The 16,963-nt window shown below is 35.1% G+C and overlaps 1 protein-coding gene and 1 pseudogene across 1 annotated transcript; one reads left to right on the top strand and one right to left on the bottom strand.

Annotated features, from left to right (window-relative positions):
- Positions 1-244: 244 nt before the first annotated feature.
- On the top strand, positions 245-5,341 carry LOC120165146 (annotated as a pseudogene).
- A 1,495-nt stretch (positions 5,342-6,836) lies between these two features.
- Positions 6,837-7,349, bottom strand: LOC120174961. Its single transcript, XM_039181707.1, has one exon. The coding sequence runs from the start codon at positions 7,347-7,349 to the stop codon at positions 6,837-6,839; it is 513 nt and encodes a 170-aa protein (XP_039037638.1).
- Between the last annotated feature and the right edge of the window lie 9,614 nt (positions 7,350-16,963).

Genomic DNA, 16,963 nt, shown 5'->3' with positions numbered 1-16,963 from the left:
AGTCACTAGGTTCGTGTCGCTTACCCCTATCTTAAATATGAGCTAACGAACGAATATGTGACCAAAATATAATAAATTAATAATTTGGCATTAGGGTTGAAAAATATAACATTTCAAACATTAAAACGCTAAACTGGAAACACACTCAAAGTTAAATGACCATATTAAGTAGTTTTACCATTTGTGTTCCTTTTTTCTCTTTGCGTACAATCTACCCTCATTTCCTCTCCTCTGTGCCGCTCGGAGCAGTACTGAAAGTGGCTCAGGCGATACCTTTTTCTCTTTGCCAGACTCTTCCCTCCGCTACAACTAAAACGACACAATTTCCGTTGCGAAAAAGTTATGGCGGGTTCCTCTACCAATCCCTCATTAAACCCTTCTGCTCCCAAAATCCTATTAGCCAAGCCATCAGTTGGGCCGGTCCCTGGTAAATTTGGACGCGGAGGTGGTGAAGATGAAACGGCGCCGCATCGGGCTCGTCTCCCTCCCGTTGGTTCCCTCAACCTTCTTTCTGATTCCTGGGAGTTTCACATTGATCGATTTTTACCTGTAAGTTTAAAAGAAAATCGAAGTTTTCTCTTCCTTTTAACTTTGTATGAATAACTTTAGGCGACCAAAACTCTGACTCCAAAAATTGATCTTTTCATTCACTCGAAAACTCAATTTGAATTGTTCGAGTTATAATTTCCTCAGAAAAAATTCAAGTTATAAAATACAACTTAAGTAATTCGAATATCAACTCGAATAAATTGAAACTTTTAATAATTAATAGATTGATCTTCATGTTCTGTAAGGTATATGTAAAATAATCATTTAAATTGGAATCAAATAGTATCGTAATGTTATAAATATTTACTATTAAATTTAAACAGAAACCTGAAATTCTTTTCACCAGATCGAACCCCCACTCCTAATTTCAGATGGAAAGGTTCTGGAAATAATTTCTTTCAGGATTAGATAATTTGCCGTTTTAGGTATCCATTTGATTTTTTTTTTTTTGGCTATTTGAAGATTTTTAATCTAATTTGTGGAAGATAATAAAATTCTGATAATATTTGTAGCAAAGGTACTGATCATAGGTAGACTAAACTACGTGTATTTTAGATGAGGTAGAGAATCAGATAGCTTCTTCGGCTAAAATGTTTTGAGTTCTTTTTTTGTGAATTGCAGTTTTTGACTGAGAATACCGATTTTAAGGTCGTTGGAATCATTGGTCCACCAGGCGTAGGCAAGTCAACAATCATGAATGAGCTTTATGGTTTTGATGGAATCTCTCCTGGCTGTGTATCATTTATTTTAGTTGATACTAGAATGCCTTGCTATTGCAAGTTCAAATCTATCTGCACATTGCCATGTCCACTAGATGGCTCTTACATGCTAATTTGCAGGGATGCTGCCACCTTTTGCCATACAATCAGATGAAACCAGAACAACGGGGCAAGGCATTGTACTGTAGGTATTGAACCAAGGATTTCCGCTGAACGACTTATGCTACTTGATACCCAGGTTCCAAGCTTACTACTCTCCTTTATTCGTTTCCCTTTCCTATAGACTATAAGATTATTACAAAGTCTAGTTCACTTTTGATGTTTCTCTATTGACTATTGATCCCCCTGGGTCAACTATGTTTAGCAGCATTGAACCGTATGAAAGATGAATTTTTAGAGGTCATTTTCATAATTGGATAGAAAGTCTCCACAACATATTGAGCTTACTGGTATACTTTACAGAAATGAAAAATCTTGTCTTAAGTAGGCATGAATGTGACTCTCCTAAGTGTTCTGAAAATTTTCTTTCCTGTCACCATATATTACACTTTTCACCTTGCCAAATAACACCACCTAATTTATTTTGAAACTTTCCAGTTTCCCTTGCTTATATTTCTTGGTTCTTTCCTGAAAAAGAAATTTCAAGCATTAGTCCACACCATTTACTTTAACATGTGTTTTTCTTTCTATATCATTCTACTTGTTGTATTGTTGGTTGCCTGGATACTTTCAATCTAAATTCTTCTTGCCCGTCTTGCATCCATGTTTCTTGTTTTACATAGTGAGATTTTTATTGGTTTGTGAGTCATCAATGTACATTCTTCTTGACATGCAGTCTGTTTTCAGTCCTTCGGTTTTATCTGAGATTATGAGACCTGATGGCTCATCCACAGTTTCGGTACTAAGTGGTGAGTCACTGTCTGCTGAGTTGGCACATGAAATTATGAATATCCAGGTAACTGAATCGCAAGCATTGGACCTTTTTTTTATATATATATTAATGCTCGACATTTCATTATATTTTCCGTCTTGAGGTAAGATGTCTGATAGTATATCTCTTATTGGGATGCTGCAAGGAATCTTTTTAGCTTGGTGTTCTTCTAGCATCTATATGTCACATTTTGCTCGTGGTTTCTGATGGAGTTCATGATAACAGAATGTGGCACATGATGCTGACGGTAATATTCTTGTCTTTCCCAGTTTAATATGCTTGTAATCTGTTACATTGGTAATTCGTATAAAATATTTGATTTCTATGCTTCAGATTTGTAGTTGTAAGCTAATAGTGATCACTACCCGAATCAAGAAATCTTCAAGGCTGATGTTCTATATTTTATTTATTTTGGATATATAGATGATGAAATAGAGAGCCTTTAGTAATTTTCTGATTTTCTCTATTCCTTACATGAGTTTTGTTGGCATTTGGCCATCTGAAAGGTGGCCAATTAATACCTAGAAATACCGTATGACGTCTAAGATAACCACTTCAGAAACTTTGAAGAAAAATATCTGGCATCTCTGTTTCTGCTATTTAGCCTATGTTTATTAATTTGGATTTCTGATGGGAGAAACATGCAATTTTTACCAGGGTTTTAAAAAACGGTCCGCGACCGCGATATAGCGGTTTCGCCGCTGTCCGAGTTACCCGCGACGGCCGCAATAGCGTCCGCGACTGCCGCAATAGCGCCCGCGACGGCCGCAATCACGGTAAATCCGAAATAACCGAAAACGCGACCGCGATTTGAAACCCTGATTTTTACACTTTAATGAGATAAAAGAACAAGGGAAAAGGAAAAAAGAGCATGCAAGTCTCTGAAGATCTTATGGCCCCTAAATTAGAGGAGAATACAATCCAAATTCTCTCCTTTTGATTCTCCATATGCTAAAAAAATAACCTGATTATGGCCAAAAAGAAAAAAAAAATTTGCTGATTATGTTTCTTTAATGTTTTGAACTCTTGCAATGAAATCTTGTTTATACTAATCTTTCTCCCTGCAGGTTGACTTATTGAAGCATGGCATTCCTGATCCATCTTCTTAAGCCCCTCTCCATTCACAGAGCTCTACATCGGGGCCTGACAAAGAGAGCAAAGATAAAGCTCCTGAGGCCAAAGCGTATATCGGTACTCCTGTTTTTGTGCATACAAGGTGAGTTATATTTTCCTCTATGATTCTGTTAGAATCATTTTACAATAACTTGGTAGTATACTATGTCTTTATTATTTTTTATGTCACAGTCAACAATCAATGACTGATGACGACTTCTCTATTTCCATAGTATTCACCTCAGCAACCCTTGCCACTATGTTGCCACTCCCTCATGGTCTGTCACCACCATCAAAACCACTCTCCCTTGGAACATATTATGATTAGGGCTATAAATGAGACGAGACAGATCGTGAGTTACTCGAGATCGATTCGATCAAGGCTCGATAAATACTCAAATCGAATGGACTCGAGCTCGACTCGAGTTCTTAACGAGCCGAAACGAGCTACTCGGTATTCGACTCGAAAAGCTCGTGAGCAGCTCGAAAATATAATATATTAAGATTTTTTATTTTTTTAAAAAATAAATTATTAATAATATTAATATTAATATTTATGTATTGATTTTTTTTTAAAAATGCAGTAAGATTTTCATTATTTAAGGTTTATGTTCGATTTTGAGTTTGAGGTTTCAATTGAGTTAAGTTTAAGATTTTTTTTTTTCATTTCGAGCTGCTCACGAGCTTCAGTTCAGGATTTCGAGTTCGAGTCGAGCTTGAAAATTTTAAGCTCGCGAGTTTTCGAGTCGAGTTGAGCTTCATTCCAGAGTTTTCGATTCGAGTCGAGCTCAGCAATACTCTAGCTCGACTCGGCTCGTTTACACCCCTAATTATGATCACTGCTGCCTTTATGACATATCAAGTTTAAGGGCAATGCTCGGGGTTTTGTGTTATTAATTATGAAGACAACTATTAGGCTTTGAGAAGTTGTTTCTCTATCAGCTTGGTAATAGGACATTAACCATTATTTTTTTTATTGGTAATATTTTTCTTTCTTTTGGATATTTGCAACTTTTGTTTGTCCAGAAAGCAGCAAAGTGCTACACATAAAAGTCATCTTTCTGCAGTAGAATCAGAAAGTTTATCTAGTCCCCTAGCATTACAAAGATCCCTGTTACCCGAGTCCCCTGCAATATTCCTAATACGATAGAGCATCAAAACAATAGATGCAGTGATTAGAGGGAAAAAAGAAGAAAAGTTCCTGAATGGAGCTAATAGCAGATTATTATTTGTTAGAAGTTTTGCTTACTGACTTGCGTCATTTTCACTTATTTCTTTGCATATTATTAAGAAAAATATTCTGTACCTTGACATACACGAGGTTTGTGAATTGGTATTTGGTGTTTTTCTGCATGATTTAAAAGTTGGGATTCCATCATTTACTTTTTATCTTAAACAGATCTCATGGTTTTTAGATTAATGTAATGCTACATGAACTTTGTTTCATATTGATAAGAATGTGCTAGACAAGTACATTTTCTTCTACTTGTAGATCGTTAAAGATCCACAACAGTAACTTATGTATCTGTGGTCTTATTGTTTATAGGCTACAAGATCAAGACCTTTCTTTGTCTAATATTCTCCAAATGAAGAAGGCGCTTTTACAATATTTCAGTTCCTCTTCATTTACGAGACATAAATGTGGAAAAAAGCCCGCTGATCAGCTGGTTTGAGTCAGATTAATGGTAAAGATAAAGAGTTGCTCGATTTATTTGTGATCCCTTATAAGAACAACGATGACTCTCCCAGAGCTCAGTGTGAAAGTTATATATCCTCGCTATGGAAGTTACGAGATCAGGTCTCTTTCTATGCACCTTTTTCCTTCCTGCAGCTATTTGCCTTGGTCCTGCTTCTTTTCTTTCTCCCACATTTAAGGGAGCATGTAATATTCTAGCTTTTCGTAAGTCATTTATATATATATTGTTGTTCACAGGTTTTGTCGATGAACTGCCCTTCGTTTACAAGGAATGTATCAGAACGTGAGTGGTTAAAAAGTTCAGCCAAGTTATGGGAATTGGTGAAAAGCTAAGTTCAGGTATATTTAGGAGATGATATCGTTGTGATGGTATATTTAGGGTGATTTTCTTGATAGAGGCTACTCTTGCTTTACTTGCTATTCTCGACACTGAAAATACCTTCATGTCCAAATATCCTAGGGTTGATGAGATTTTTATATGGTGGGGTATCAACATTATTGTCACACCGGTCTCCTGGTTGTAATGGAAAACCATGACAGTGCTGTAGTTGAAAACCATCAATGTTGAAAACAATCGTAGCAGTAAAATGGTTATATCTATTGAACATGTCCACCACCACTGATCCATAGATTTAATTTGGGAAGACTGGAGATGAAATCCAAGCCCCAACTCGATTAGGACCGGGTGATGTGGTTGCAAGAGATCAACTGGTTCAAGTGTTTGTCAAACCAAACAATTCTGCTTCACATATTTTTTTCATCCATGTGGTGAAAGCCGCTGTAAAGTTTTTTAAATACTCACCATGACCACTTTTCATGGAATCACGTTCTTCAACTACCCGACGTCTTTGGTGAAAGATGCATGAAAGACACAGCATCTTCCCCTTGCTTGATTGGGTAAGACACCGAGTCTTTTATGTATCTTCTGCCGAAATCGCGGAGTGATCTTAATATCTTCCCAAAGCACTATAGAAATTACCCTATTTGAGAAAATAAAACCTGCACCACCCCTTGCACATAAATTCATTTTTTTGTCCCATACTTAAGCAAATTTGCCTTAGTAATCGGTTGGTTGAGGAGATGCTTAACATTGCAATGGTAAGTTACAACCCCAAATAAATAAATGGTGCCCCAACAAGTAATGCACCCATTTTTTTAAAATCAAGAGCCAATGCTTAAAGTTGTGGATCATTAGTTAATATATGCACGGGTGGAGTAAAGTCAATTGATTTACAAGGACATAATTTTATAAGTTTAGAGCCTAATCTAATTTATAACGAAATTTTGAATTGTTTTATTTAGCTTTATTATTCAAGTTATACTTGTAAATCTTTTTGAAATGTGTTTTATAATACATCAAACCAAGTTGTAAAATCTAAGATATTTTGGATTTACTAAAGCATGCATAAACAAAATTTTCCAAGTTAAAAATCAGGAATGACAGCTTGGATGGACAAGAAATTCTTGGTTAACATAAAGGAACAAACCCTAATTACATATCAACTTTGTTTCTCTCCTAAGTTTTGCAAATACCATATCTTTCTAGCTGCCATTCCATTTTACTTATAAAATTTTAGACTCAAACAAATAAAACAATAAAAGGTATCAAAATGGCTACGTCTATATTGAATTTAGGCAACAACTTGAGATATTTTAAAAGCTACACTCGTAAACATGTATATATATTCCATGAATGTGTGTGTATTAAGAAAAAGCAAAGAAAAATCCTTTGTCAAATGATCCCAACCCTTTTATACATACATGACGCATCCTCTTAAAATTTGGTTAATTTTGGAAATGGTTCACCAAACATTGGTCACGATGCCTTTTATGAGGACAACGGCATTTCACTCTCATGTGAATTAATGGACACATCGTTTGAACCGGTGGAGGAGGGCCTATTTCCTTTTTTGATGCCTTGCCCATCATTTTTAGCTTCACCCTTTTTTGGAGAATTCGGTTGAGGTTCCGCACCAGCATCACGAATTTCCGCACCATCGATATCATTATTACCGACAGTTGCACCACCACCGCCATCACCACTACTGCCGGTGCTTCCGTTGCCAGCACTCTTGGTGGTAGTGCTACTATTACCGTACAAGTTACCGGCAACCATCCTAAATCCGAAGGCCCTCGACATTATCCGATACACTATTGTTATGATCCAAAACAACCAAGGCATGCAAACGAGGAAAAACCCAAGAATAGGAAGGAAATCCGACGATGGGGAACGAGGGGAGGTCATATAAACCAAAAGGCAGCCAGCTCCAATAGCTACACAGACAAATAAAATGCCGCTGATTGTCCATATGTATATACGGCCGAGATCTGGTTCAGGCATTTGGAGAATCCTCAAACTATGTTCAAACAAACGTGAATTTGTTCGACATCATCATCATCCATGTTTTTTAATATTCAAGCCACAAAAATGATCCATTTGAGATGGAGCATCTAAAGCAATTTGTGTACGTAAAATATGGTTAATTTGTGTCAAAATGGAAAAGAATAAAGAAAAGAGAAAAGGTCCGACAATGAGACAAAGATAACGTACGTGTTTGGTTCATATTTTTATCCTGTCAACGATGATGTTTACCTACTAAAACAAGATTCGTTACATAGATAAGATTTGTCCGCCTCAACATTATAGACAAGTTTTACCATTACTATATAAATATATGCGTTCGAGCAACTACGTTTGTAGAATATATATATATATATAGCATTATAGATAAGACCTACTTTGAATGTCTCAATGATAAAATATAATGTTGTTCTTTTCAGAGTCCTGAGTTTGAGCAACTACGTTTGTAGAATATATATTCGTTGTCAATAGGTTAAGAAAGTTTTGAACAATCACCTCGTACTATTAAAAAAATTAAAATAAAAAAGAGAGCTAATTTCTAAAATTTGAGTTAAATGCAATCCAACTACTTTTTACACCACTCAATTTTATAGTTGTTTATGTTTTATACACTCATTTTAAAAAACATTAATTTCATCACTGAACTTTTGAATTTCACTCGTTATGGTCATTTGATTGTTAAGTGTCTAATGCGCATCAAAACACTGCATTTTGGGCCTATTATTTTTAAAATTTTCCTAAATGTTTAACCTTCTTCCTCATATATGTAATCTTTCTTCATCACCGTTCAATTGTCATCGACCATCGTTTGCGATATAATTAGTTCCAGAGACGGACACATGATTTTACACTAGGGGTGTGAACTTTTATAAAGTTATATTGAAAATTTAAGGTGCAAAATTACAAAACTTCTAGGGTGTGAAAATTATTTCATCAATAGGAAATACAAAGAAAATACTTAGACTATATGAGAATTTAAAATTTCTAGGGGTGTAACTGCCCCAAAACTCCTCTTGGTCTATTCTTAATCGGTACTAAAATATTTATCTTTTGTTGTCTTTATTCTTGTAACACCTCAAATTTTGGGCTAGTAGTTTCGAGTTTACCCGAAAGGTATGTGGACCTCGCGGAGTTCGTAATTAAAGTCAATGGGCCAAGTGTGGGCTTGATTGGGTTTGGATCGAGCCTAATTGTTAATAAAAAGGGATTTTTTATTAGTAGAAAGATGAGAAGGGACCACCTGTGTAATTTTCCTATTTTTGCAAAGATGAGAGCTTTTATCTCATTTCATCTTCTTCTTTCCTTCATTTCTCTTCATTTCTCTTCATTCTCATTTCCTCCTTCTTCCTCTCCAAGTTCCATAGCTCAAAGGTAAGTTCTTAAGTCTTTTTCATACTTTAAATTCTTCTTTAAATCTTCCAGCAACGTTGATTGTGATTCAAAAGCTTGCTTCCATGTTTTGGCTAGAAAAAAGTAGGGGTTTACCATCCAAGTCTTAGAGGAGAGTGAAAACTAGCAAAAGGAGCTTCATTTTGGGGGGTTAACTAAGGTAGCATATTTCTACCACTTTGGAGTGTTAAGGCTTTCATAAGCATGATGAATTGTTAATATTTGTGTATTTGAACATTTTAAGGTTTCATACTTGATTCATGTCATAGATGACGAATTTGATGTAAAGTATATGTTTTATGATACTTTATGACCCTAAGTAACCTTTTAAAGCTTTAGCACATGATTTGGAATCAAACTAATACATTTGGAATGATTTTTGGGTGTTTCCCGAGCTTAAATAAGATAATTTTAAGTTTGGGTATCGATACTAGATGAACAATATTGATATTGGATGAATTGGGATAAAATTTGAGGATTCCCAACAGTGAGTAACGATATTAATGGGGAGAGTATCGATATTACCCCTATAGTATCGATACTCAGGGTACTTAATATCGATACTAGGTCAAACTTTCAACAACAGAAGCCATTTTTGGTACCGATACTCATAGGGGTATCGATACTACCCACTTTAGATGGTTAGATTTGATGTCTTTAAGGCTTGTAAGAGCTAAGGATATATGTAATCGTAGAAATTAGTCCGTGAGGGACATAAATGACCAAAAGATACTTAAAAACACTCGTAAGAATGGGTTACAATCGATGTAACCATACTAAGCATAATATGTTAAACTATCTTTAGTCGAGCACGTATCGAATAGTTAAGAACGATGATCATTGTAGAGGATGCACCGACAAGCAGTATAATAATTAAGTCATATTCAATAATTACAAAAATCGTGTGCTATTAGAATGTCAATGAACCTAGAATATATAAGTCGTTCCTCTAATTCCAGGGATTCTATGGAGAAGTAGGATAAGAGAGATTAACGTTCTAGGTAAGAAAACGATCGAGATAGCAGTTAGTGAGAGAGTGACCTCATTTTAGTGTCTCTAGCCAAGCTAGAGTGTAGCCAGGCTACCTTAGTTGCCTTAGTGGGGCATTGTCAGCATCATGCGACCTTAGTACCATCAGTTATGCATGTATAGTTGCATCAATCAAATACAACATATAACCTTAGAGCTTGGCTTAGCATCTATGTGAGATCGAGCTAATGTTTTAGTTGAGCAAGAATTGTACCGATGCTATGTGACACCAGGTGCCCCTCCAATACAACAACTTAGTGGGAATTTCACCAATGCAATGTGACATCGGGTTCCCTCAGTTAACAAGTGTCTGATGGCTATGTGAGACAATATACTAGTAGTGTTGCCTTCAAATAATGCACAACAGAGTCAGTGTCGTATTCAGATAATGTGTAGTATTCACGATCATTATAGTTAAAGACCCTTTAGAGGTTACTCATGGTAAGACCCTTAGTAGATGATTAAGGGAAACATGAGACTCCTACTTCCATCATAGAAAAATTGAGCCCTAAGTAGGTAGCACTTGATTAAAATCATACATGTACCTACTTCTTAGTATCATGTTTTTAGCATACTTATGTTTATGAAACTCATAAAGCTACTTTAGATTAGTTATTATATTGCTAGGCTTTGTAAGCTCAATATTCAAATGTTTTTCGTTCACAGGTCAGTAGCTTGAGTTGATCATGGAGTACTGTCACAGTATGACTTCCAGCATCTCCTTCAGAGTACTATACTGTAGCTTTTGTCGATAATAGTTCTGTCTTTCATTTAATTTTTAGGTGTTATGTAATTTCATTCGAATTTTTTTAAATTGTGAAAAAGAATGGAGAGCCTTCTAAGATCAAAAGAAAAGAAAAGATTAAGAGATGACCAAATGACTCATATTTTATTTTGTTTTAAGGTATTCCACCTCGAACTTTGAAACACTTCATGTGAATCACGTAATATAATGCTTCATGAGTCAAATGTATGTCATAGGTGTGTTTTGATATAAATGCATAAATTAATGAAAAGTACCATGAGCTTTAGAGATTGTTTAGAGCGTCAAACTTAAAATTTTAAGTCAAGTTTGTGTGATTTTTCTGTAACGGTTAAGGAAAACCTGAATCTAGGGGAGGTTTTTTTTACTCAATAGGGCTTTTAGAATAAAAATTTAGGGTTTTACCTATCCCAACTTTTAATTAGGGATCTACAACATTTACTAAAATATCGAGCGAACTCTTTGCCTCAAGGTGACGAGTTCCTTGAAATATGATTTTTTAATGGACCTGGATGAGCAGGTCCCATATGTGCCATTGATTTATTGTAGTTTTTTAATGGACCTCGAGATGAAGAGTTCATTCGAATTAAAAAAACAAGTTATTTTTTAGCCATTGATCAACGAGTAGTTGTGCATCGGTCATAATGGAACTCCTCATGTCGAGGTGACAAGTTCGCCCAAGTTAAATTAAAAAAATAAATTTATAAAAATTAAAATAACATTGTTTAAAAATTAATAAAATGTATTTATATTTTTTAATTTCTTAATGATGCCGAGGAGTGGTTGAATGATAATGGTGCAGGGCTCATCGGGGTCGTCAAACTTGATCGTCGTTGTCTTCATCTTGCCAAGGGGGTGTACTTATCACACTCTGAGATCCATATTTGAAATATGATGATGAGCTTATGGTATTTGACGCCATCATTGTCGTTACTGAATCAACTTGACGGTTGTTGACCATATACGATATGATCCCATTCACCTGCATGTTTTGTTAAAGTTGTTTGAGTGTGTTGCATTACATCCCATGAACCTCCAACCCAAGTCGGCTGAGTTTTGGTTGAATTATGATATGCATAATAGAAACCGAAACTAGCTTGAGATGCATAATAATAATCTTTAGCTGCAAGTATTAAAGCAGAAGAAGAAGACGTCGATAATTTCTTCTTGGACTTAGGGAATTTAGCGTGATGTTGTTCTCATTCTCCCCTCTATTGTGGTGTCATGAGATATAGTTTCCCATTTGCTTTGAAATTTCAGAGATAGAGAGAATGGTCGAAATCTAGGTCCAGCGGTGTAATCTCGTACCACGAGGGGAGCAATAGGTGACACTGATTCCATAGCTCAAGTAGTAAGTGTATTTCACCGACCATTTTTCGATGTGTTTCCCACGCGTATCAATTATATGGAGTGCGTCTATCTCACCGATTTACGTAGGAATTGGCTGATGTGATGCATAGTGTCGTAGTACTCTATCAGCAGTGTGCCACTCAACAATCACAAAATGTAATAATGATCACGACACACCATAAATCGGACCCCTCAAAAAATTATGGTGGAAATAACTAGTAGATCTCGTCGTCAGCATACGGAAGCCAAGAAAACTGTAAATATTAAATATCAAAGTTAATATAGATAAAGTTTAAAAATTTAAAAATAATAATAATAATAAAAGATTAAATGTATATAGCTTATCGATTGGCGATGTCGATTCTCATCCGTATATCTTTTGCAGTGACACCCGACAACTTTGTCTCGGTTATTTTATGGCACCATCTAAAATATTTAAAAATAGAAAGAGATTAAAAACAGATAAAAAAATTAATTAAGTTAATCAAATTTAAAAAATTACTTTTCAGCAAGAGGAAACTTGACTGAGGTTGTTTTAATCGGCGTAAAAAATGGGATATGATACCAAGCCCAGGATTGTAGCAATATTAGACAGCCTGCTACATCGTCTTTTTGACCCCGCTCAATAATTACCGCCTTGCAAAGCTCCTGGTATAGGAAGGCTAAAATCGCCGAGCTCCAATTGGTATTGCGACACTTAGTGAAGTCATTTAATATTCCATGATAGTGAGTGTATGCCAAATTACTGGATTTATCTGGTAATAATGCCCCTCCAAACACTTGGAGAAGATATGCTCGGGACGCAAAAATAACATCATCCTCGGTAAAGTCTGCTGTTACATGGAATTCAGACTATAACCACGTTATTCGTACCCGATAGCCATCGATAACTTGGATGGTGGCAACTTTCCCAAAACTTTGTAGACCAACGTCTTGGGGTTGTAATTGTTCCACCTCGCCACGGGGGCTCCATTCACAAGAACATCGAGTTGATAAACAACGTCTTCTAAAGTAATTGTCGCTTTACCACTCAGGAAATAGAAAATGTGCGTCTATGGCTACCAACGTTCAATCAGAGCCTCAATCAACGCCAGATACACCTTGAAGCCACGTACAAATATGGCTAGAAAAAGACCAGATTGTTGAAGATATATCAACATCCGCTGATGCGGATCTCTCGAAGTCATCCCGTGCCAACGAATACTTCGTTCTTCTTTCGAAAAATGTTCAATCGACAAAATATGGATGTTGTAGAGGCACAACATGTATGCTTGGGAAGCCATTTTTTGGGATTTTCACAAAAAGTAAGATTTTTATAATTTTTTTAGATTTAGGGTTTTTATGAAAAATCAAAACCCCAAGCCCTTATTTATAGCCCAAATTTCAACGAATATAATGTAACAATTTGGTGGAACTCATCACCATGAGGTGACGAGTTTCAAGTGACTGTTGCCAAGTCACCGTAGTAGCTACCCGTTAACTAATGGCTATAAAACAATTAGTTTTTTTAATTCGAAGGAACTCATCACCTCAAGGTGATGAGTTACCCTTTTTCCATTTCTAATTTTAAATTTTTTTCAATAATAAATTTTTTACAAACTTGTCATCTCGATGTGGTGAGTCCGCTTAAAACAATAAATTAATGACCCACGTGGGACTCACTCATCTGGGTTCATAAAAAATCATATTTTAAGGAACTCATCACCTCACTCGACACTGTAGAAAATGTTGTAGATCCCTAAAGAAAAGTTGGGGATGGGTAAAAACCTAAATTTTTATTCTAAAATCCTTTTTGGGCCCGATGGGATGATGTTGATCGAAAAAATCAAATTATAGTTGGAGCCCAAGTAATAAGTCTAAGATATGAGTTTAAGACCCAAGAAAAACCAAGGACCTAGAGGATAATTATCCCATTAGATAATAGATAATAAGTAAGTAGATTTTTTTATTTTGTAGGAGATTACAGTGGAGTAGAGGGGAAGCTATAGAGCACTCAACATTTTCACTTAATCTTCAACTTTTTTTACCTTCTTTCTTTTTTATTTTTTTCATGGATTATGACCTTCTAAATCTCTAGTTTTCGAACAAGGTAAGACTAAATTAATGATTTCTTATATTAATATTCTTAGATCATGGGAGTAGGCGTTTCTCGTGATTTGAGGAGAGTTGAAAAATTTAGGGTTAAATGGGTTTAAGAAATGATTACATGCTTGATAACATTTTTTTTGTTTTTTCTGAGGTCTAATTTTTTTCCATTGTAGAGCAAGAAGTGAGAGGATTGTCTCTTTCAAAAAATAAGGAGAAAGCTTGAAGAAGAAGGGATTTACATCTAATCATTTTGCTAAAGGTAATGAACTCTTGTTCTTTGTGTAGTCAGATGGTCGCAAGTAAATGATGATGAGCTAGAATGGACGGTCATACGAAGTAATAACTGTCGGTTTTGATTTGTGACAAGTTTGATAACGTGAAAAGTTTCATGGACACAAAATCTGAGTTGTAGTGTTAATATTGTTAGAATAATATTGATACCCTAAAAACTTCTAGAGAATTTAGGTACAAAGCAATAGCACGGTATCAATATTGTTCCTCTCAATATCGCTACCAATGAATGGGTATTGATACTAAATTTAATAATATCGATATTATATCGTATCTTGGAAAATTTTGAAATTCCAAAATATCATTTTAGTATTGATATCAGCCTCAGTACTAATACTTTAGTACGTACAGTACTGATACTTCACCTTCAGTAGCGATATTACTTGACTTGAAAAATAACAATTTTTCAATGGATTAACAATTGGTATCTCGAATAAAATTTTAATACCTATGGGACACTGGAGCAATTAAGAATAATAGGAAGAAGGGCTATTAGGTACGAACTTGATGGTAATCATATTTATCTCGGGTGACTCGCACAGGAGTCCCGAAAGATTAGAGTGACTCGCACAAAAGCACCTAATCATATTTATCATGGATGACTCGTACGGGAGTCTCGAAGGATTAGAGTGACTCGCACGCAATCACCTAATCATATTTATTTTGGATAAATTTTTAAATGATTTTAAATGTGAAACTTTCTTATTTATGTTAATTAGCTTACATGTATGAATTCCTTAGAATTATTGTTCATTACTGGGCTTTTGTAGCTCACTCCTTAATTTATTCTCTTTCTCAGGTTCGAAATAGTATATTCACGTTGTAGGAGCATCATCCTTGTGAAATCCCAACCTTGCCTCTCAGAGTACATTATTGATTTCTTTTGTTGGGCAATATATCCATGTAGGCGTTTCAGGGACGATCATGGAAATTTTAGTTATTGTATAAGACTTTTAAAATTGTTTATCTATTTTGTCGAATAGATGTGATAATGGAGTTCCATATTTTACATGCTAAGTTTTGACAAGTGCATGATAATTACTTACATTTTGTTTTATTTATCATTAAATGGTTAAATTTTTTAACAAGTGGGTCACAAAAGAGGTACAAGGGTTAATTAAGACCCTAGTCATGTAACATTGTATACTCGAATGGGTGTAGATTGTTATATTTTTCATGTATAAAAAGATATTTTTGTACTTTAATATCGATATATGTTACGGAATATGGTTATCGGATAGAGCAAAATCACAACTGATAATTTGAGAAAATAAAAATTAAGATAAAGAAGACACAAATTTTAAGTGGAAAACCCCTAAATAATATAGGGTAAAACCCACGGGCAACGGTAGAAGAATTTTACTATTATGAATAGTTCTCTGGAACCTTAAAAGAATGGGTAATACATTCTTACTTTCTTATGTTGGAGGATCCACCTTTTGGTGGCAACCACAAAGACAATAAGTAAATATTACATACTCTAATCTGGCTCTTGATACCAATTATTACGGAATACGGCTATCAGATAGAGCAAAATCGCAGCTGATAATTTGAGAAAATAAAAATGAAGATAAAGAAGACATAAATTTTATGTGGAAAACCCCTAAATAATATAGGGTAAAAACCACGGAAAACGGTAGAAGAATTTCACTATAAGAAAATAGGAATTACAACTTCTCTCGATCTAACAAGGAGAAAACAATAACAATTTTCTCTTGATAAAAAGGAGAAAAAAACTCTCAAGAAAACTTCCTAAATTCTCTAGTATTAGGAGAAAACTAGAATGATTTGGGATGATTTTGAAGCTAAATGGGTTAGGGTATTTATAGTTGAAGCTTAAGGACTAATCTTATAAATACCTTAAAGTATTGGGACTAAATGTGTAATTTTCCCATTTATTTTTTTTAAACAATTACTGCCAAATCCACCGAATAGCTGTGAATCTTTAAAAACCAATTTGTTGAAAATTGGACCTACAAAAGTTATTTTGACTTTCAACAATTTCTCACTTGAAGATTTGATTGGAACAATCATATATTCACACCATTCTTTCTACCTTGTACCATCATGTTGCTTACGTCTTTGACAGGCCAGAAGAGGATTGACACCAGATAAATTTATCAGCATTGATTGTCTTCATCATAAAATATGCTATGTTATGTTATCTTTGGTATGGATTTTTTACATATCTATCGTCCCTTCTTCCACATTTTCACAAATAAAATGGTACTGAACTCGTATGTGCTTTATCCTTGAATGAAATATTGGATTCCTTGCTAGATGCAAGGCGCTTTGAGTGTCACAAAATAGAGAGACATACTCTTAATTGTGCCCAAGCTCCTCCAATAGCATATTCAACCAGATTGCTTCTTTATTGGCTTGTGTAGCTGCTACATATTCTGCCTTTGTTGTAGATGTAGCCACAACTGACTGCAATTTTAAAACCCAACTTATAGCTCCACCAACATTTTTAAACACATATCCTGTAGTATATTTGCTTTTATCCAAATCCTCTACATAGTCAGAATCGACATACCCGTTGATAAGTAAGTTTGATCCTCTGTAACATAATGCAATATTTGAGGTCCCTTTGATGTATCTCAGGATCTTATTTACTGTATTCCAATGCGCTTTGCCTATATTCTCCATGTACCGACTAACCACTCCCACTGCTTGTGCAATG

The sequence above is a fragment of the Hibiscus syriacus genome, unplaced genomic scaffold, assembly GCF_006381635.1.
Source record: "Hibiscus syriacus cultivar Baekdansim isolate YM2019G1 unplaced genomic scaffold, ASM638163v2 tig00000329_pilon, whole genome shotgun sequence".
NCBI lineage: Eukaryota > Viridiplantae > Streptophyta > Magnoliopsida > Malvales > Malvaceae > Hibiscus > Hibiscus syriacus.
The sequence above is the reverse complement of the archived record's forward strand: the minus strand, read 5'-3'. Positions and strand labels throughout refer to the sequence as shown.